This window comes from Pteronotus mesoamericanus, unplaced genomic scaffold (genome assembly GCF_021234165.1).
Source record: "Pteronotus mesoamericanus isolate MK-2021 breed Mesoamerican mustached bat unplaced genomic scaffold, CSHL_Meso_final contig_24, whole genome shotgun sequence".
Classification (NCBI taxonomy): Eukaryota; Metazoa; Chordata; class Mammalia; order Chiroptera; family Mormoopidae; genus Pteronotus; species Pteronotus mesoamericanus.
In genome coordinates this window covers 10,640,684-10,663,517 of record NW_026555100.1, presented here as the reverse complement: position 1 = coordinate 10,663,517, position 22,834 = coordinate 10,640,684, and the positions used below count along the sequence as shown (strand labels likewise).

Sequence of the window (22,834 nt, the reverse complement as noted above, 5' to 3'; positions counted from 1 at the left end):
ATCATTAATTGTAATGACTTGTATCAAAACTTTTTCCTTCTGAATGATAAGACTAATGACAGTAAATGCTGCATTAGTCCTGGTTACCACAGGATTCCCAGAGTCTAAAATAGTACCTACTCTATTGCCTATATACAGGGTCTAGCACAAATAACACCTCTTTTTTATTACAAATCTTTTATTACACAATCATAAGCATGTAATTCTGTAACATAAAATATCACACTCAAGCACACCATATGACATTTTAGGTGAAATTTTCAAATTAAAACTGTAAATTATTACACCCATATTATTACCCTACCAACCACACTCAAGTAGGCGTTACTTCTGCCAGACCCTGTATAGTATGTTGAATGTGTGCTGCTGAATAAATATGTGAATGAACATTATCCAACTTTCCTTTAACAATCATTTTTTGTTCCCTACAACACAGCTCCATCTTAGGCATCCAGGATATACAGGTCAATATGAAGCAATTTCTTAGCCCAAGAAGTTTACAAAGGAGAATAAACAAATGCTGTGACACAGTCTAAGCTGGGCTCCCGTACAAAGTACTAAGAGGCACAGAGAAGGGCTTACCACTGCCTGAGGTATCAGAGGACACATAGAAAAGACTGTTCTAGGTAAGAGCAACATGTTCCAGTTATTGACAAAAATAGCTGGCTTATAAATTTAGTCAGGTCACTGTCAAATTAACTTGTGTCAGGAGAAAATAGCTATTTTCCTAACTCACTAAGGAAAAAACAGTACAACAAATTTCCTTTCTATCTAGAATATTATCATCCATGTCTTACAATTTCTACACATAGAGAGTATATTCTTTTGAAATATCATTCCCATCTTATAATGCTATTACTTTGAAGTTTAATGAATAGGAAATTCCACTTTTAAAATATATACTAGTAAACTACATTTACCGTCAAGAAATCCCACTCCATATATAAAAGCAATTTACTGAATTCCTTGAAAATACAAGAATGAGGTTCAGGAAGTTTCTTTCTACTGGATTCAGTCTATTCCTTTCCTATCAAATATGCTCTTTTTAGTCTTCAAAAAAATCAGTTATGAAATGCCTTCTTGAATAAAGTACTAAGATATATATTCTACAAAGATTTATATAGGTACATCTCATACAGATATGGGTAATACATGAAAACTTCTGAATATAAAAAAATTTGATATATAAAAACTTTATATGATCATATGAATAAACTCTAGAAGTAAAAAAAAGAAAAGAAAAATTTGGGGCCAAGTAGACACATTATAACATATTCTTTGCTTTATAAAAGATATCTACATGGTTCTTCTAAATAGAAAGTTCCTTGTTGCATTTATAACTATAGCTCCACTTTTTAAAAGCAATTATGTTGATTATAAACTGGAAAATCAAAAAAAAAAAAAAAACCACTGTATAAGCAAAATATCCAGAGGAGAAAGGGGCACAATCAAAATGAAAAGGAGTGAGAACTAAAAGTCAAATTTCCTCCCACTTTTATAATTAACATTATATTTCTGATTCAATTAAGATTTCTAGTATATGCTTCTAGCCACTCTTTTGTTTGTTTTAATATACCATACACAAGTAATATGCACCAATGCATATTAATTGGTTCTATATATAATAACATGGGTTCCTAGGCTAAGACTGGGCACTAGGGGTTTGCTTTTAATTTAATTGGGAAACAGCCATTTTGAATTTGAAAGCTCCTAAGAAGTAGGAGCTTGAATTTAACTTTGGAGCCAATCAATTATTTTTTGCAGGGTAGAGGGGAGGTTGATGTCAATTAGGTCCTAGACGGAAGGAGGAAGGGAAGGAAGGAAGGAAGGAAGGAAGGAAGGAAGGAAGGAAGGAAGGAAGGAAGGAAGGAAGGAAGGAAGGAAGGAAGGAAGGAAGGCAAGGAAAGTAAGAGGGAAAGACCCTTCTTTAAATGTTTGAGACACTTTGACTGCATGGAACAAAAATATTTTTTATGATGAAGGAAAACTTTCTCATGGTAAAGGGAAGAGCCAAAAAGCTAGCAGCTGCTGTGTAGACTCAGGCTTTTGAGCTTTAATGACATCAACAGGACCTATGGACTCAGAATGTAGCTGCATATTGTTGGCATTATAAACTATTGTCTGTGTTTCATTTCCTTCATAATCTTGAAACTCACAGCAAAGTCTTATTAAAAGTTATAACTTGTTCCTGTGAAGGCAGAATAACAAAGACCAGGTTTTTTTCTACCTGAAATAACAAAAAAAAAATGGATAAAATATATATTTTTAAAGTGGTTGTGAAGGCACTGGTCACCATGCAAAAAAAAGAACAGTAATTCCTGAGAAATGAGAAACAAATGGGAAGAACCCTTTGAGAGCCCTAGCTCACTACCTTCAGAGACTTTCCAGGCCACAAACAGGAAGGAGAAATTAAGACAAAGCCTGGCAGACTCTTTGAGCTGAAGAGACAACAGTGAAAATCCCCAGAGACTGTGGCAGCTAAAGTGCACAACACAGAGAATGGGAAAGAAGAAAACCACACAGAGAGAACTGAGAATATCTGCAGAGGCTCCCTGTTGAGTATTCAGCTTACTATTGATCATCACATACATGGGAAGAAACTACCCAGGGTTAGGGAAAGAATTATACAAAAGGACATGAGGTAACAGTATTTGGTACACATACAGGGTTGGGTATATAGGCTTGTTCTCATCATGGCTCATGGGACATTAGACAGAGTATATAGAAGGGTCTTACCTCAAAAGTGAGGAATAATTAAACCTAGACTGAGCATTGTCCCAGCCCCTGCAAGAATGTTTTTCAGAAGGAGCAAAATTCCACAGTCAAGGCCAGCAGCAGTCTTACCTCAGAGAATTGCTGTGGACAGGTAAAGGCAACAACAAAACAGCAGAATGAGTTAACCAAAGTGGAGGGACATAGGCAACCTGCCACTGAGCCCTTCACCATTGAAAAAATCAAAATGAGCTAGGGAATATTTTGTTAGGGCTAATTCTATGAAATTATAAATTTTTATAAAGTATAAAATTTGATAGAGCTAGTTCCTATAAAACTGATGGAAACATCTCCTAACATCATAGTTGGGATATAATAGAAGCTCTTTGAAGAGACCTTCTCTCAACGATCTCTCTAGATTAATCAACTATTTTTATTCTCCCCCAGCAAAATATTAATGATCCTGCTTTCCTGCTTAATACCAAAGAATTATCTCAACTACCCTGGAGCCTTTCTGCTCCCACTAATTGAAGTATACCAAGAGTCTGTTAGTTTGTTCTCCAAGCTTTTCATGTGAATTGTAATTATAATTATGTAATTTTATTAAATATATAAATTTATCAAATAAAAGTATCAAAAGATCTGTTACTTCCTTAAAAACTAATTTGAATGTTGAAGGAGATTAAAAAACACAAAAAAAATGGAATGTTATCCTATGTTCATGGAGGAGAAGACAATGTTGTTAAGATGGTAATACTCCCCTAGTTTGTCTACAAACCAATCTAAGGTCTAAGTACAATCCCTATCAAAACCTTGCTGGCTCTTTTGAAGAAACTGATGAGCTGAATATAAAATTCATATAGACATGCAAAGGACTTGAAGTAGCCAAAAGAATATTGAAAAAAAAGTGCAAAGCTGCAGGAATCACACTTCCCAATTTAAAAACTTTCTAGAAAGATATAGTAATCAATAGAACTGATATCCCATAAATAAACCTTTACATTTATTATCAAATCTTACAACACAATAATGAAAAGACAAATAACCCAATTGTTTAAATGGAAAAGGATCTAAATTGACATTTCTCCAAAGAAATATAAATACCCAGTGAGCACATAAAAAAATCTTCTATCAAAAATGTAATTTAAATTATTAAAGCTTAAACATACAAATGTTTTAGCAAGGCCCTTTGTAGAAGTTATTTTTTCATTGTTTAAAGGTGGTACTTTTTTTTGCCCTGGACAGGTGTCTCAGCTGGTTGGAGTATTGTCCCATATACCAAAAGGTTGCAGGTTTGATTCCCAGTCAACTGATCGATGGTTCTCACATCAATGTTTCCCTTTCACATAGATGTTTCTCTCTCTCTCTCCCTCTCTCCCTCCTTCCCTTCTCTCTCCTTCTAAATCAATGAAAACATATCCTCAGGTGAGAATTAAAAAATAAATAAATTTAAAGATGGCACATTTTTTAGTCAAAAACAAAGAACTGAAAAGTTACTTCCACTGGAAATAAAAGAGAATAGATGTGTGCATATGCATATTGGAAATTGTCACTATTATAACCATGCATATGGTAAATAATTATTATAATGAAGTAGTAAGAAAGGTAGTACTATTTACACTGCCACTAACTTCTCTCCATGAGGGTAATATCAAGATCAATAAAAAGGGGCAGGGAAGGATGTTGATAACCTTGTTTACAACATAGCCGCAAAATCCTAAGAAATCCCTTAGAAATCCCTTAGAAATCCCTTGAAACCCTATAAAACTCACTATGTAGATAAAAAAAAAGAGATTTGAGCTATAAAATAACTGAGAACCAATTTTAACAGCAACTTTAATAATCTTTTCATTTTACTTTTCCTACCAAAGTAAATTTAGTCCGAGAAACTTAAGATTCTTAACAAGTAACATGTAAAATAAATTGAGAACTCTTTGATTTTAGTTCTTTTATCTAAGACAGAGTCAGCAAACTACAAAACAGGCCAAATCCAGCCTGCCCTGTTTATGTACAACCAACAAACTAAAAATGGCTTTTACATTTTAAAATGCTTGGGGGGGAAAAAATCAAAGAAATATATTATGACATGAAAATTATATGAAATCCAAATTTCAGTGTACATAAATAAAGTTTTCTTAGGACATAGCCATTTTTTACTACCATGCATTTCTTTGGCTGCTTTCCCACCTAAACAACAGAGTTGAATAGGTGAGACATACAACACATGACCCACAGAGCCTAAAATATTTACTCTCCCTTCACAGAAAATGTTTGCTAATTCTTCATTTGAAATAAATGATCTAATATACATTTATAATCTATTTTTTTAAATCAATTACTCTACAACAAAACAATAAAGTTCATATACTAATAAGTGTCTTTATTTTGATATACATGACTGGCTCTAAAATGCAATTCTTTCTCATTAAATCTTTAGTTATTTTTCATGTCTTAGGCTAAATGTATGGACTGCGCCTGAAAAATCCCAGAAAATGTATAAAGTTTGGTTTATCCCATAAAAAGTATAAACTTTGACCCAGCATTCTTTGGCTATAACATTTATATATCTAGTAGTTTTAGCATCTTGGGAACTTTCTATATGCTTCAGTTAAGTGGTTTCCTGAAGAAAGTTAAGCAAGCTCCAAATAATGCTCCTGGTGTAATACCAAAAGAAGTCAATGAATTTTTTTTTCAGAGAGTCTCTAGTCCAAAGTGTTTCACATCAGTGTGGGACAAATAACGATAATCTGAATGTTAAGAGACCTACTCTCTGGCCCTAATGGATGTAGCTCAGTTGGTTGGGCATCATCCCACTAAGCAAAAGGTCACCAGTTCAATTCCTGATCAGGGAACATTCCTGGGTTGCAGGCCCAGTCCCCGGTCAGAGTGTGTGCAAAAGGCAACCAATCAATGTTTCTCTCATACACTGAGGTTTCCCTCTCTTTCTCCCTCTATTAGCTGTATTTGAGTAATGGCAATTAAAAATATGGAAAAAAATTACCCTCTGCATTAAACTCTGTAGTCATTACATACATAATGGATTGGAGGAGAAACATATGCAAAGGAGAAAGGAATTTTCTTCTCACATCCAAGAAAATGATTGTGATGAACTATATTGCTGGGGTCAAATGATCAGTCATCTTAAGAAACAGGATGGGACCCAGGATGCAGAGAATGGCTAACGTTCACTACGTGTTTATTTAAAGTATTTGCATGTCCAAAGAAATGCGTTGTCAATCAAAAAAGAATTGAATTAACCATGAACAAAAGAAAGTTGCAATAATTGGTTATATCTACTCAAACACCTTCCAACAGTGTAAGAGCTGTCTATATAATAATCTTTAAATATTATAATCCCATTGGTAAGATTATCTCTATAAGAAATGATATATTAACCTAATGATTTTTAACTTTATACCATTAGATATCCAGCTTCCTTTATATTATTTCCATGGTCACTAAGCAATCTTCTGGTCATTATATTTGTTCCCAATATTGATCTGTCTATAATGAGAAAACATATTGGTTGTATGGGTGTATATTGTTCTGTATAATAACTTCATTTTTCATTATAAATTAAAAATCAGTTCTGGTTTTACATCTTAATCTTCATGATCTTGCTTAATATGAATATGCTCTTAAGAAATCTTCTCTTGGCATATGTATCAGACAGAAAGCATAGTTGTAGATAACAGAATCCACTCTAGCTAATGTCAAGGGAAAGGAATTTGTTCTGTGTTATTACATTATTTATAGAGTTTCCATGAGGCCTTGAAAAGCCAGGTTTGGATGCTACTCAGGCAGAAACAACATCAGCCAAAAAAAATTTTTAATGCCACCACAGTTGTATTTTTGTGGAAACCCCACTATTGCCACCACCCATCACTCAACACCTGTGATACTAAGAACCAGACTTGAGAACCTCTGCCATGACTGCTCCAAAGGAACAAAACTCCTCCTGCCCCTGGACTGCAAGAGGAGCCTATTTCTCCATGTGTGGCCACTTTCATGTTGCTTACTTCATCACCCCAATTCACACTAGTATATATCTTCTGGCAGAGCTGGGCTACCCTTCTCACCTGCAAGAGAGCCTGGGAAATGTAGTTTTTCTTTTTCCAGTCTCTTCAGTACTGGAGATCACACTAGAAAGGACCTGGAATAGGTCAGGTGAACTGACCCCCAGTATCTATCAAAACTGTTATACTGATTAAAACACTTAAAGAATTGCGTGACATTTGAAATATCTCTCTCTCTCTCTCTCTCTCTAACTCCATCACTCATAAAATTAAGATATAAATATATATCCTTTCTCCTTACAGAAATTGTTATAAAGATTGTGCCATTGATATATGTCAAAGTGTTTTAAAATGCATGAAAGTATATGGATATAAGGCAGCATTGTTATAAAAATTACTAATAATTGAGAGCTTACTATGTGCCATTCATGGAACTAACAAAGTTAGATTTAATACAACAATTATAGTAGAGGAGGTAGGGGGTAGATCTTAACTATCACACAGTATTGACTCCTCTCATTGTTTGTTTTATATGATTACTTAAATACCCAGATACTTTATATTATTTATCTGTTTACTTAGGTCAAATGACTCTCAGGTTAAATGTCTGAAGTTAAACCAGACATACAAAAGTAAAAGAACTGTTTATTTTTTATAGAAACCTGTCCAGAAAATGGCCTCTAGTTGTTTCATGCTTTTTAATAATTAAGCCTAGCCAGCTAAACTATATTTGTAACAGCACTCAATACCTTAAGAATTTAGAGTTGTTCCTTAATCCCTAAGATAGCAAATGCAATCTTTTTCAAGGTGGGTTCAACTTCGAATCAACAAGTTCTAAATTATTTAGTTTCATTTAATTCATTCTCTGTTCCAGGTAAACTATTTACCGTGTCCCCATTAACCCTATTAATTTACCTTGCTCAGACCATCCCTGAAACTGAGAGGTCCCATCAGTTCTCTCAAGATGGCGCCCTGAGCACTCATTTAACCAGGTCTCTCCCCATACCTGACTGAGATGGGAATAAAAAAGTACAAAAAAGGAATAAAACCATAACAAGATTTTTTAAGGGGAGTCAACAGCAGTTGAGAGCCTTCTGGAAGGTGGAAAGCTGATGGAAGAGTGCTGACAGGTAAAAAGAAGAGAAAGCTACAGTCTAGAATATGCCATGACTCTGCAGAGGATGCTGGAGTCTTTCTGTCCATTGGAATCTAAAGAGGCTCATACTTGGACATATGACACAGGGCAGGAATGAGCAGTGGCCTGAAAACCAGGGTGATTAATTGAATGCTGTGCCCTCTACCCCTTTCTCCATTACTGCTTACAAAGCAACAGGCAGATCAAGAGTTATGCCCCCAAATTATAAACAAGGGGACTTTTTATCCAAAGAAATTGAAGGAATCATCAGGAGAGAAACTGCAGCATCTAGTGTGTTACTGGACTCCAGAGTAAAGCCCTCCTTATTCTGACATACAAAGACATTCACAGCTGTATTATGGCAAGAAAGAGGGATAATACCAAAAAGAGAAATATGTGGGATAAAGGGCATGCTGTGCCTAACCCAGAGATGCCAGGGAATAATAATCAAGTGGACACATCATTGAAGGAAGACAAAGTTTCAGAAGAGATGTCTCTGTGGAAAAAGAAAAGGTGGGGGGAGTATTCTATGAAACAACTATTAGAATTGAAAGAGACTAAACTTTAGAATGTAGTAAAAAGATTCAGAATCTCCAGAGAAAATGAAGAAAAAACAAACTATATATATACATATGAAATGCACAGTCCAAATAGGAAGTAGACCAAATGGTAGTGTAATTTTAAGCAATGGAAAAGAAAATCCATTTGACCTTGATCATGGAATCATTCTCCTTTTTTGTTATTAATATAGATTTGAGAGACAGAAAGAAAGGTTAGTTTGCTGTTCCACCCATGTATGCATTCATTGATTGCTTCTTATATATGCTCTGACTGGAGATCAAACCCATGTCCTTGGTGTATTGGGATAACACTCTAACCAACTAAGCTACCTGGCCAGGGCTGGAATCATTCCCCTTTGATTGGCCCAGATGTTGTGACATTGGACTCTTAGAGAAGGGGGTATGATTGTAACATACAACTTCATCATGCAGTGAAAAAAAAAATTTGCATGGAGTCATGATAACAAAAAAAAATTACATGGAGTCACAACAACATTAACATGTGCCGGTTTTCATGTGCTGGTAATGAACAAATGCAGATGACTTCATTACGGTTGAACATCAGAATTAAAATGTAACAACCATGACAGTGCAAGAGTAAAGTTAGAAGTAACAGAAGATGGAAGGTAGAAATTAAGACAGAGAGAATGGAATGGCTGCTGCTATTCTTAGCATGCACAAAGGGAGTCAGGATACTGACTAGAGGTGATGTAATACAAAACAGGGGGATAACTGTATAACTAAAAATACCAAAATCAAATACTAGAATAAATAAATGGTGGAAGTAAAGAGGTAAATGAAAATTTTTTCACATTTGATATAAGGGAGTAAATGGATGTCTTAAGTTTGTAAGTAAAGGAAAAGAGTTTTACAAGCATGTAATAAAGTTGTAGAGTAACCACAAGAACTAAAATCAAACAGGTCTTCTCCTGAGCACAGGCTGAGAACAAAGAAGTCTTTCTCTGGGGGGGGGGGGGGGGGGGGGCTGAAGTTAGCAAAACAAGGGAAAGGGGAGTATTGCTTTTTATCATGAGATCCTCTGAATTATTTGATTTTTGATGACATACACATTTTTCTACAAAAGTTTTATAGGTCCAAATCAAAGTTCAACATCTCTTGAAACAACTGGCAGTTAAGTCTCTTCATTCTGACAATTCCACTACTCTATTAATGTGCTCTTTTAATACCTCCATATTTAAAGGTACTGTGGCATCTTGAATTTGTTCATCTCCTATACTTATTCTCATTTCCTAAAATTAACTTCTATTACCTTAAGTTCTTTGAAGCCAGGGGTTAGAACTTTTATTTTTTAATGAAATAATAAGTGTTTGATACAGAGTATAATGTATATTTAGTTTGGCTTGCATACTAAATAGCTAGAAGACAAAGCAAATTGCCAGCAGAATTTCTTATCTAATATTTGATTTTTCTTTAGTCCAAAATCTAAGATTCTCCCTTCATTTCACTGCCAATGTTTTACCAAATGTTAGTTTTTAACAAATGTTTTTGAAATAATTTTTAAGAATTTTGAGATATTCCAGAGAATATCTATCCAATCCTATCACTTTACATAAGATTGGGAGTTTGCACCTGTTCTCTTTCTCATGGTCTGATCTCAAGAGAGTAAAGAGAAGACAGAAGCTATAGAATGTTGTCTCTTCCATGTACCCCAAGCCTTATCAGCTGCCTTTCTCCAGGAAAGGCTTATGCATGCTTGGTTTTCTGTCCTACTTACAAACTGAGATAAGAAACAAAGCAATTTTATCTCTGGTTCTGATCATTATTTTTTTGGTGGGCTTTCTCCCTTCCTTTGAATTGATTCTATCCCCCTCCCACCACTGTCTGTACACCAGCTCCTAACAACTTCATGATAATCACATTGATACAGAAGTTGTAAGGGAGTATCATGGCTTTTAATCATAATGTTCTACTTAAGGCATATAGGTCAAAAGGCTTTTGCAAGGGAAATTAAATTATTGATAGTTTTCCAGCACTTAGGTAACTCAGAAACAAGCAGTCGTACAGGTATGCAGAATGTTGCCATTTCTGTGTAATGAGTTTCATGCTTAACTTCATAAGAAAGACAGACAGGTAATAAAATATTACATGGAAAAATCATTAGAGTTTAGTGACTCCCACCCAATAAGATTTTCTAGGAGTATGGTGGTCTTCAAACAAATCAGTTATAGCACATAGCAGACTTTGTGGTCAAGTTTATGAAAGAATCTACCAAACATTAAAAATTGCATAATGCTTGAAAGGTATGCCTTCAGGGGATGTAACAGGAAGAGTGGCACCAGCTAATGACTAACTGACCCTGGGGCACAAAAGGTTGGCTCCCTTGCCTCAAAGGAAGACAGTTTGGTGCAATTCTTCTCCAGAGCTCCCTGTGGGATCAGGCAGAGGCAGACTTTAGATCAGCACTGCCCAATAGAAAGCTAATGTGGGCCACATATGCTATTTGAAATATTTTGGTAGCCATCTTAAAAAATATTAAGAAACATTTTGTAAAACTAAATAGTAAAAAAAAAATTAAACATTAAAAATGTAAAAATAATAGATAAAATGAGTTTATATACTACATTTTGATTTACTGATATGTTTAAAATATACTATTTTAATAAACAACCAATATACAATTTTTTGAAATATTTTATATTTTTCCATACTGCCTTTGAAATCCATTATGTATTTTACTTTTACAAAACACCCAATTCAGATGCTAAATTTTTATCAAAAATACTTTATTATATAGATTTCATAAAATTTACAGTAAAAATGTAGATGCCCATGCCAAAATTTTTAAGTTATCTAATAACTGAATCAAGTACAAGTTATTGAAGTTTAAATTATAATTAAACAAAATTTAAAATTCAGACTACCCACTACCCACATATCAAATGGTGAGCAGCCACATGTGGCTACCATTGGCCATATTGTACAGTGCAGCTTTAGTTCAGCTTTGCTCAGTTTCTTCCCTACCCTATTCTGCTTCCTTCACCCTCCTCATAGTTTTCACTTAAGATGACTCCTTCAGTTAATCACATGCACAAGAAACTCAATCTCATGGTTTGCTTCTAGGGAACTTAACCTTCCTATATAGACTAGAACCTCTAACCCTCTTGAAAAATTTGCAATACAGCTTAGCAATTTAAAAGCACTGCCAGAGAAATCCTCTAGTAAATAACCCTGCTTAAAATTTTTAATCCAGAGTTCTATAAATTTGTGTAACTACTTTTTCTTACAGAATAGATTTTAATACAGAAGAGATCTCACTATCCCCAGAAACATTAGTTTTCCAAGGACCACAGTTTGAGGTTGTACTGGAGCATTATTATCAAGCAATTCCAAAGACACCTGTATAGAAAAAACTAACATATAAAACAACAGCGAAACAAAAGAAAATACATTTGTACAACTATCAGTCAACAAATATTTCTCTAGTATAGCACCGTGAAAGGCAGTCCAACTCTGACAACTAACTGGATGATGTTAGACACATCATGTTTTTCTTTCTAAACTTAAATCTCCTCAACTACATAACGGAGATCATAATAATAGCTATTGCACAGGGTTTTAGTGAGGATTAATGTCTATGCCCACTACTGAGAATGCTTTATACCCATCACCTCATTATGTAAGATACACAAATACTAGTATTATCGTATTTGTTATTGTTAATATTAGGAAGGCACTGTGAAGCTGTAACTCCTCTATCTTCTATATACTAATGTCAGATAAATCTTCCTAACTCACTGGGTTAGTCCTGTTACTGTCTGACTCAAAAATTTCCTCTGGTGCCCCAAATATATCATTTCAAGCTTTTTAAAGTATATTTTATTGATTATGCTATTACAGTTGTCCCATTTTTTTCTCCCCTTTATCCTCTCTGCCCTGCACACCCTCTCCCACCAGCATTCCCCCTCCCCTCTTAGTTCATGCCCATGAATCATGCACATAAGTTCTTTGGCTTCTCCATTTCCTACACTATCCTTAACCTCCCCCTGTCTATTTTGTACCTACCAATTATGTTTCTTATTCCCTGTACCTTTCCCCCATTCTCCCCTCTCTCCCTCCCTACTGATCTCCCTCTATATGATCTCCCTTTCTGTGAATCTGTTCCTGTTCTAGTTGTTTGCTTAGTTTGTTTTTGTTTTTGTTTTTTAGATTCAGTTGTTGATAGTTGTGAGTTTGTTGTTATTTTACTGTTCATAGTTTTAGATCTTTTTCTTTGATAAGTCTCTTTAACATTTCATATAATAAGAGCTTAGTGATGATGAACTCCTTTAACTTGACCTTAGCTGGGAAGCACTTTATCTGCCCTTCCGTTCTAAATGATAGCTTTGCTGGATACAGTAATCTTGGATGTAGGTCTTTGCCTTTCATGACTTTGAATACTTCTTTCCAATCCCTTCTTGCCTGCAGGGTTTCTTTTGAGAAATCAGCAGATAGTCTTATGGAAACTCCTTTGTAGGTAACTCCTTTTCTCTTGCTGCTTTTAAGATTCTCTCCTTATCTTTAATCTTAGGTGATTTAATTATGATGTATCTTGGTGTGCTCCTCCTTGAATCAAATTTCTTTGAGACTCTGAGCTTCCTGGACTTCCTGGAAGTCTATTTCCTTGGCCAGATTTGGGAAGTTCTCCTTCATTGTTTTTTCAAATAAGTTTTCAATTTCTTGCTCTTCCTCTTCTCTTTCTGGCACCCCTATGATTCAGATGCTGGAATGTTTATAGAGTTCTCCCAGAGGTTCCTATACCTCTCCTAATTTCTTTGAATTCTTGTTTCTTCATTCTGTTTTGGCTGAATATTTATTTCTTCCTTCCGTTCCAAATCATTGATTTGAATCCTGTTTTCCTTCCCTTCACTGTTGGTGCCTTGTATATTTTTCTTTATTTCATTTTGCATAGCCTTCACTTTTTCCTGTATTTTGCAGCCATACTCAATCATTTCTTTGAGCATCCTGATTACCACTGTTTTGAACTCTGCATCTGATAGGTTGGTTATCTCCTGGTCACAGTTTTTTCTGGAGTTTTGATGTGTTCTTTAATTTGGGCCATATTTCTTTGTCTTGGCACTCCTGTTACATTGTAAGGAGTGGAGCCTTAAGTATTCACCAGGGCAGGGTAACCCACATCACTGCATTGTCGTGCTATATGTGCGGGAGGGGTCAGAGAGGGAACAATGCTGCTTACTTGGCTCTTGCCCCACTTTCAGTCACTTTCCCCCCTACCCACAAGCAAACTGGGCCCTTTTGGTGCTGGTTCCTGGGTGGGTGGGTTTGCACACATTCTAGGACCCCTTGAGTCTCTCCACTGGACTCTCCTGTGAGACTGGTGGTTTCTCCCACCACTGCAACCCTCACAGATTTTTACCACCAGAGGTTTTGAGACTTTAGTTTCCTGTGCTGGAACCCTGGGTTGTGTGGTCTGTCTCACTCCCCAGTTGTTCTTCCCAGCTTATCTACACATGAATGTGGGATAACCCAGTTTGCCAGCTGCCACCTCGCCCTCCCAGTCTGCCATCTTGCCATGTGCCCTCTCTACCCTGGCTGCCCAACTCTACCCCTCCTGCCAGTCTTAATGAATGTTTCTCCATTAACTCTTTGGTTGTCAGACTTCTATACAGTTCAATTTTATGGCAGTTCTGGTTGTTTTTTATTTTTAAATTAGTTGTTATCCTTCCTTTGGTTGTGTGAGGAAGCAAAGTGTATCTACCTACACCTCCATCTTGGCCAGAAGGGATGAGCTAATATGTGTGAAGAAACTATCTTTCCCCAAATATATCATTACAAGTTAAATACCCACTTTGCTCTTCATACATCTTATGCAATGAGCAGGCTTTATGGAGTTCCAATATTAGATGACCATTTTAAAAGGGATGACCAAAAAGGAGACGATAGGAGGTAGTCAAAGATATAAAGAGGAAAAAACAGCACTACGTGGTACTCCATTATTCCAGAAAACAGAGTATTTTAGAAGAAAATAATTGTGTCAAATGTGCTAAGAGGTCAAGTTAGATGATGCTAGAAATAAAAAAGTTTGTAAAGTGCTGTTAAAGATGTTAAGTTCAGTTTATACCTAACAAGTGTAAAGTAATGCCAAAATAGCCAAGTGGAACCACCTTGTAAATGATTAAAGCAGTGATGTTGACTACAGTATCACTTTTAACTGGGGAAGAAAGGCGTAAAGTTTCACTACTGTGTCTAGCATCAAATATTCTAAAGAATGGCCATTATTTGTGGGAGTGAATTGAGCATTATTAATTTGTAGAAAAATGATTGAAGAGCACTCAGTTAGGCAGTGTAGCTTTGAATGATAATTAAAAGTTGTCAACAAGGTAGTGATAAAGTCCTGAGAATGAAAAATCTCCCCCAGAAAAGGAGAGAAAAGATGACAGAGACCAAGACTAGAGCTTAAGAAAAATCATAGGAGACAAGAGGAAGAAGTTAACAAAGAAGAGAATGTGGGGAAGTAACAGGACAATTTAGTGTACAATTCCTAAAAAAGAAGGAGATAAATGTTCAAGGTGAAGAAATAAATGACCAATGCAGCAGAGTTGAAGAGAATTAAAATTGTGCAAAAGTAATTGAGTTCAACAATAAACAGGCCAAAGCAGAATAATAGGTAAAGTAAAATAGAATTAGGAGTTTAAGAAGAGAGTAGACTAAAAGGAAATGGAATTTTATTAAATATTTGCCAATCATCAAACAGGGATGAGCTAATATGTGTGAAGAAAGAAACAGTAAAAAGGAATATGAATGAACTGTCTAGAGAAATAAAAGATAATTGTAGAATAAAAGTCTCTCAAGAGATGAGCTCAAGTCCAGGTAATGATTGGTAAGATTAGTTTTAAAGGAACACAGCTTCCTTTGAAACTAAAGAGAGATTAAAAAAAAAGGAGGCAGAGACAAATGTATTTTAAAAAAAATAAAATAAAAGAGTGCTGGAGAAGTGAAAAAAAAAAAGATAATTTATTGTACTAATTGCTAAGCCTGGGTCAAAATGATAAAACTTTTGTCTAAAATTGTAAAAAAATCTAGTCTTTCTTAATAAAAAAAAAGTCAAGGACAAAAATTCTAAAGATTCTTATTCATGACCCTGAGAAATGGCTGACATCTTAATGAATTCTAGAATATGCAGTGAAACAATAATGTTCATATCTATCTTCTCTGACCATAAACTTTAGATCATTGTCTTCACTAGACCTACTTTGTTAACTCTGCATACATTTATGAAATGGTATGCAAAGCATGGTGTGCCATCTCTATAGCTAGGCAGGAGAGCAAAGATATGGCTAATACATTAATCACATTTTGATTTCAGACTATTTACCAGCTGAGATTTGAGATGACATTTTAGGTTCTAGAACTCAACCACTTACCAATCAATCTTTGAACATTCATTAAATCTTTGCCCCTGTCTTTGAGTTATAATCAAAATAAATGTATGTGGTTTATAGAATTTCTTGTACTTTCAAAATTGACATTACTGTTATTTCTCAAATCATCCTGTCTATATGCCATAGGTCCAGCATATCAAGTAACTGAAATTGAGATGACTGCACTCACATCTTAAGGATTCCCAAACTGCCCACACAACACAAGACAGATGACACTGGAGAGTTTGCTGAGCTTATCACATGCACTATAAGAAAAGCTGGCTGCAGATTTTTCAAGTGAACACTAAGGGATGCCATGTTGAGTGTTTTCCAGCAATTAGTAGTTTACAAGCAATGTGGCTAATTAGCTCATCAGTCTTCACTGGAAGTGTTTTCATAAACATTCTGCCAGCTACAAGATGCCACGCATGCATGTTAAAATGTGTTAAAACAAGAGTTCATCATCCCCTTTCAAATGAAGGATGAACTGTATCTCCTGAGTACACTGTACTTGGTTGAAAAGATTTATTTGTGACTTTATGCTTATCTAAGAATACTCTTGAGATAAAATATAGTTAGAGACACATAACATCAATATAGCAATGGATGGAAATAACAAGGCAACGACTATTGCCTTTGAAACCATATATATAGGCTGTGAGTAATTGGTGGTAAATACCATTTTATCTAAGTCCTAACTGAAATGTTGCTGAGCAGAGCAGAGAGAGCTGACCTACTACTTAAGGATGGTTAACTAAAATTGAGCTGTTTTCTGTTATAAGTAAAGGTTCAATACTGCTGAGTTTCAAAAGGTAAGATATTTCAATATAGGTGACCCAAAAGGGACACCAGTAAACTTTTTAAATCTCTTTTCTCCCTAAGACATAATTTATTTTCTTGTACCAAATGAAAATGCATTGAATAGTCAGGAAGGCAATAGGTAACATTTTAAAGGTTCAACATTGGAAATTCTATAATGGCATTTCTTGTTTAAGTACCCAAGCATACTGATAGAAGATTAATCATACTTCCAAAATATCATTTTCCAGGAATAATCATCTAGAAGTAATCATTTTCCCTGACTAATATGGATGATAGTAAATCTTGATTCCTAATTCTTGCATGGGGAAAAAGTCTAAACCTAGGGTCTTGCAAATCATGAAGAGGAGAATGTACAGAAATGTAGAAAGAGGGACAAATTTTTATAATACCTTGAATACATGTATTATTGCACATGAGGAATGAGGGATTTTTTTTAATATAAAAGTTTACCACCCACCAGGAAAGGAGACAGTACCCTAGTCACTAGCCACATCACCGACTCTGCTGGAAATACCCATAAGCCATGCAAAGTAGGGTAAGTTGTCAGCTGCTGCTGCACTAAGCTTTACAGACATGCAGTTGGGAGGGTCCTGCATTAATAGACAACATAGCATAGCATTTCCTTTGGAATAAAATACTAAACCCCAAGTTTGGGAAGAAAAGCTATAGTTAGAATGCCCCTGATGAACTCAATAGTTCCTCATTAATCTTCCTAGCTCATGGTAGCCTTGGTGGAGGCCCACAATTAAAAATAGATTGGGAAGTATTTTAACAGTGGCAGGATTCCAACAAATTTGCAAGTCCTGTCCCACTTGAAATACACGAACAGGAAGCCTATAGTACATTTTTCCAATTGCTGGCTCTTATAAGCAGAACTCTCAAGATTAGAGTTAGTCTTGGGTGGAGTTAGACTGCACATTCCAGATACAGATAACTTGTACCAATGTACAATATATAAGGGCTTGATTAGTGCTGTCTTCCACCTGTGTAGGCATGTTGCCTTATCTGGGCAGTATACAAAAGAGTTTAACGTTAACCTTTCTCTGAACACCCTTGAAATCTCAAATTAATCATCCCTTTATACATTAAAGAACCCATACTTTTATACTTATTTTATTTTACTAGGAATCTAAAGATGTGTAATCATTAAGATAGAGCAATTAGCATTTGCATGAGAAAACTATTAATGTTATTTTTATATGTTCCAGGGCAAAACAGTATAATAACTTAAATATTAAAACAGCTCTGTTTACTTATTTATTGCCAGTCTGCTCACTAAAATGTCAGTCAGCTCCATGAGGGCAAGCATTGTCTGCTTGTTCACTTCCAGGAGCCTAGCATAAAGAACAGAGCACGGCCCATAAAAAATGTTTCAATAAATATTTAAATTTTTAAAAAGAAAAGGTAAAAAAATTTCAAGTCTCTGAGAAAAAGCACATAGGCATAAACCACAGCTTTCTATAAGTTATATAAATACTTATCTGTACTAATATGGGAAAGATACATCTTTCCTGAGTTAATAAATAAATAAAGAAGTTTAGAAACACTATTTTATTGCTCCTTCATGTGTGTTTACCCAGCCTTTTTTTTTATACTTCAGATATTTTTTATTTCTTCAAATTTGTTGTTTATCAGGAGTGACTGAAATAAAAAATATAATTGAGTCCCACCATCACCATGGAAATGGCTTTAAGAGAAACCTGGTCAGATGAATATTATTGCTTCCCATTTTCAACCAGTAAATAGTTGCCATTGATAAATAGACAGCCAACAACAGTCTGTCAAGAATGCTCAAGATATGTTACATAATACAACATGCCTGTTCATGGGGTGGGGAGGAGGAAGGCTATGAAATAATTTATGTGAACTTCTTGATTTCATCATACAAGACAAGCACAAAAGCACCACCCATGCCCCTAAGAACATTGGACCATGCACCCTTGAAAACAGCTTTGCCTCCTTCATCACGAGCAATTTTCCTCCAGCAGTCGAGTGTGCCTGTGTACATGATGTCAGTTCCTTTGCGCCCTGACTGCATCATCATGCGGCAACGAACAGTGTCAAACAGATAAGAAGTCAACCCAGCCACTGCTGTGACAGACTGTGCGATCATCCAGCTGATGAAGATGTGAGTATTCTTGGGATCTGGAAGCATTCCCTTTGCAGTGTCATAGATTCCGAAGTAGGCAGCTCGGTAGATGATAATACCCTGCACAGACACATTAAAGCCTTGGAACAGGCCCTTGATCCCATCAGATTTGTAGATCTTAATCAGGCAGTCGCCGAGGCCTTTGAATTCCCTTTCAGCTCCAGCTTTGCCCACATCAGCTGCTAGACGGGTATGGGCAAAATCAAGAGGATACACAAAACACAAAGAGGTGGCCCCAGCAGCACCACCTGATGCTAGATTTCCTGCAAAGTAGCGCCAAAACTGGGTTCTCTTGTCCACACCACCCAGGAAGATCTGCTTGTATTTATCTTTGAAGGCAAAGTTGAGAGCCTGGGTGGGGAAGTATCTGATGACATTGGCCAGGTTACCGCGCCAGAAGGACAGAACTCCCTGCTCCTTGGGCATACGAACCACGCAGTCTATAATGCCCTTGTATTGCTTATCTGCGGTGATTTGCTTACTGGCATGCTGCACCTGCAGCAGCACCTTGACCCGCTCGATGGGTGCTACCACTGTCTTGGAGATGGCCGCGGCCACTCCACCTGCCAGGAAGTCCTTGGCAAAGGACACAGCAGCATCTGTCATGTTGAAAGGAAAGAAGGAGCGGGAGAACGCAGGATTTGGTTAGTAACCGGCCGGGACTCCAGGGCTCTCTACCCAGCCTTTTTGACATACTATCATAAAGGCACTTGTCAGGCAACTTCTGGTCAAGATGGCAGCACAGGTAAACACAGCTCACCTTCTTGCACAACCACATCAAAATTACAGATAAAATATAGAACAGCCATCACTCAGAACTGACAGAGATCAAGTTGAGTGGAAGTATGACAACTACAGAATTAAAGAAACCAGATCCAACAAGACTAGTAGGAGGGGCGGAACAGCCTGGTCCCACATCCACATTTGGTGGATAAAAACTCTGGAGATATATCTCAGGAGTGAAGAGTCACAGACCCACACAGTGCCCCCCCAGCCCAGGGTTCCAGTGCCAGGAAGATAAGTCTCCATAACATTTGGCTGCAAAAACCAACAGGGATTGAGTCAGTGGAAGAAACTTCTGGAGTCCCAAACAGTTCCTCTTAAAGAACCCACACACAGATTTACTCAGGCTCACTCCCTCTGAGCTCTAGCACCAAAGTAGCAGCTTGAAAGGCCCCAGTGGCATATAGAGAGAAACTGAAGTGTCTGGCATCAAGGCAAGAGCTGGGGGACAGTTTCCTCCCAGACAGAAAGGTGAGCAGTGGCCATTCTCTTTTCTGAACTCCTCCTCTACAGAACCACAGAGCCAGCAGGCTACATCAACCTGGCTAACACTGTTTGCCCTGCCCTGGAGATCCCCAGAGACTCTATCCTACCCAAATTGTGGGGCCACAAAAGCTGCTTTTCCATATGAATGAGTGGCCTTGACTCATGCTTCATAACATCCTAAATCCTCTGAAACAAGCAACAGCCCACGTCAGTGAGCTCCCAGCCTCCATACCTCTTGCTCAGTGACTGCAAGCCTTTCACTAGCAGCAGCCAGCCTAGATTCACAGCCTGGCTTCACCTGGTAGTCTCCAAGCCCAGTACAAGTAGCAGCTATCTCAGATTGCTTTATAGCTCAGGCAAAACATAGGTGGGGGTTAACCTTGGCCTGCACCACCTGGGAAACCCCAGGACCAACTCACTCAGTTGACAGCTACAAACAATGTCAGAGCAGCATCACCTTGCTCCTGCTCAACTGATGCTCCACAAAGGCTAGAGGTTGGAGGTAAGTGGTCATAGTCAATCCTTACAGCTGGCTGGCCTATACAAATCCCTCCCATTGATCTGCCAACAGCAACCAAAGGTCAACTACAAGAGGAGGGTATACTCAGCCCACATGAAGGATGTGCCTTAAATACCCAGCTTGGGCGATAGGAAAGACTGTGCCACTGGGCCCTGTGGAACACCTACTACAATAGGTCCACTACCAAGACACAGAGTCAAAGCAGCTCTACCTAATACATAGAAACAAACACAAGAAGGCTGCCAAAATGAGACAAAGAAACATGGCCAAAATGAAAGAACAGATCAAAACTCCAGAAAGAGAACTAAATGAAATGGAGATACACATCTATCAGATGCAGTGTTCAAAACACTGGTTATAAGGATTCTCATAGAACTTAGTGAAGCCTCAACAGTATAAAAAAGGCCCAGTCAGAAACAAAGTTTACACTAATTGAAATAAATACCAATTTACAGGGAAACAAAAGTACAGTGAATGAAGCTGAGAATCAAATCAATGATTTGAAACATAAGGAATCAAAAATCATCCAATCAGAAGAGGGGAAAAAAAAGAATTTTAAAAAATGAGGAAAGTATAAACAGCTCTGGGACAACTTCAAGAGGTCTAACAGTTGTATCATAAGGGTACCATAAGGAGAAAAGAAAGCAAGAAATTAGAAATCTATTTGAAAAAATAATGAAAGAAAATTCCCCTAATTTGGTGAAGGAAACAGACATGCAAATCCAGGAAGCACAGAGAGTCCCAAATAAGATGGATGCAAAAGAAGTCCACTCCAAGACACATCATAATTAAAATGCCAAAGGTTAAAGATAAAGAGAGAATCTTAAAAGCAACAAGAGAAAAGCAGAGAGCTACCTACAGAGGAGCTCCCATAAGACTGTCAAGTTGATTTCTCAAAAGAAACTTTGTGGGCTAGAAGGGATTGGCAAGAAATATTCAGTCATGAAAAGAAGGGACCTACAGGCAAGATTGCTCTACCTAGCAAAGCTATCATTTAGGATTGAAGAGCAGATAAAGTGCTTCCCAGAAAAGAAAAAACTAAAGGAATAGATCAGCACCAAACCACTATCGTATGAAATGTTAAAGGGACTTACTTAAGAAAAAGAAGATAAAAAATATGAACAATAATATGGCAATAAATACATATCTATCAACAAATGAATGTAAAAAACAAAAAAAAAACTAAGCACACAAGAAGAACAGAGACAGAGTCATGGATACAGAGAGTGTTTTGATGGTTGCCAGATGGGAGGGGGATGTGGAGGAATGGCTGAAGAGATGAGGGAATTGAGAAGTACAGATAGGTAGTTACAGAATGGCATGGGGATGTAAAGTACAGTTCAGGAAATGGGGTGGCAAAAGAACTTATATGCATGATCCATGGACATGAACAATGGTGGGGGAATTGTCTGAGGGAGTGGGGGATGCTTGGTAGAGGGAGGTAAAAGGTGAAAAATCAGGACAACTGTAATAGCATAATCAATAAAATACAATTTAAAAAAAAGAAAGATAGGGTGAAGTGGTTTTTTTCCAATAAATGGTACTGAAACAATTCAACTTCCATGTGCATCCATGATACCAGATCAACTGAATTTCCATACACAAAAATAAATCATGATCCCTAAAACTCATACCATTCATAAAATTTATTTCCATATAGATTGTAAAAGGAAACCAAAAAGCCTCTAGATGATAACATAAGAGAATATCTTCTTGACTTTGTAGTAAATAGTTTTTTTAACAAGAAAATCTCTATCAATAGAAGAATAAGATAATTAACTAGAATTTATTCAAATTACTTCTGAATATCAAAAATTCTTAATATAATAAAATGGAGAAGATATTTTAAATCTATTTAACAAAGAAGTCATATCTAGAACATATAAGAAGTCATCTGAGAAACACATATTAAAGCTACAATGAAACACCACTACATACACTTGAATTTAAAATACCGACCCTCATTAACACCAACTTAGTAAGAATGAGAGCACCTGGAATGGTTATACTTTATTGATGAGGGTGTCAATTGGAAAATACATTTTGGAAAACTGGTAATGTCTATTAAAGCTGTTATACCTTAGGATTGGCCATGTCATTCCTAGGTATAAACCCAACAGGAATGTCCACAATCATGCACCCAAAGTAATGCAGAAATGTGTACATAACCCAATGTTCATTAAAGCCAATAACTGGAAACAACTCATGTGTCCATCAACAGCACAATGAATAAATAAATTATGATCTATTAATCAATGAAATGAATGAATAT

At 36.5% G+C, this 22,834-nt stretch overlaps 2 protein-coding genes across 3 annotated transcripts in view; both read right to left on the bottom strand.

Moving 5' to 3' along the window:
* CTNNA3 (catenin alpha 3) overlaps positions 1-22,834 on the bottom strand; it is a 1,483,556-nt gene that overhangs the window by 1,358,873 nt on the left and 101,849 nt on the right. The window lies entirely within an intron of this gene.
* Positions 18,213-19,426, bottom strand: LOC129069951 (ADP/ATP translocase 2-like). Its single transcript, XM_054572722.1, has one exon. The coding sequence runs from the start codon at positions 19,377-19,379 to the stop codon at positions 18,483-18,485; it is 897 nt and encodes a 298-aa protein (XP_054428697.1). The 5' UTR covers positions 19,380-19,426; the 3' UTR covers positions 18,213-18,482.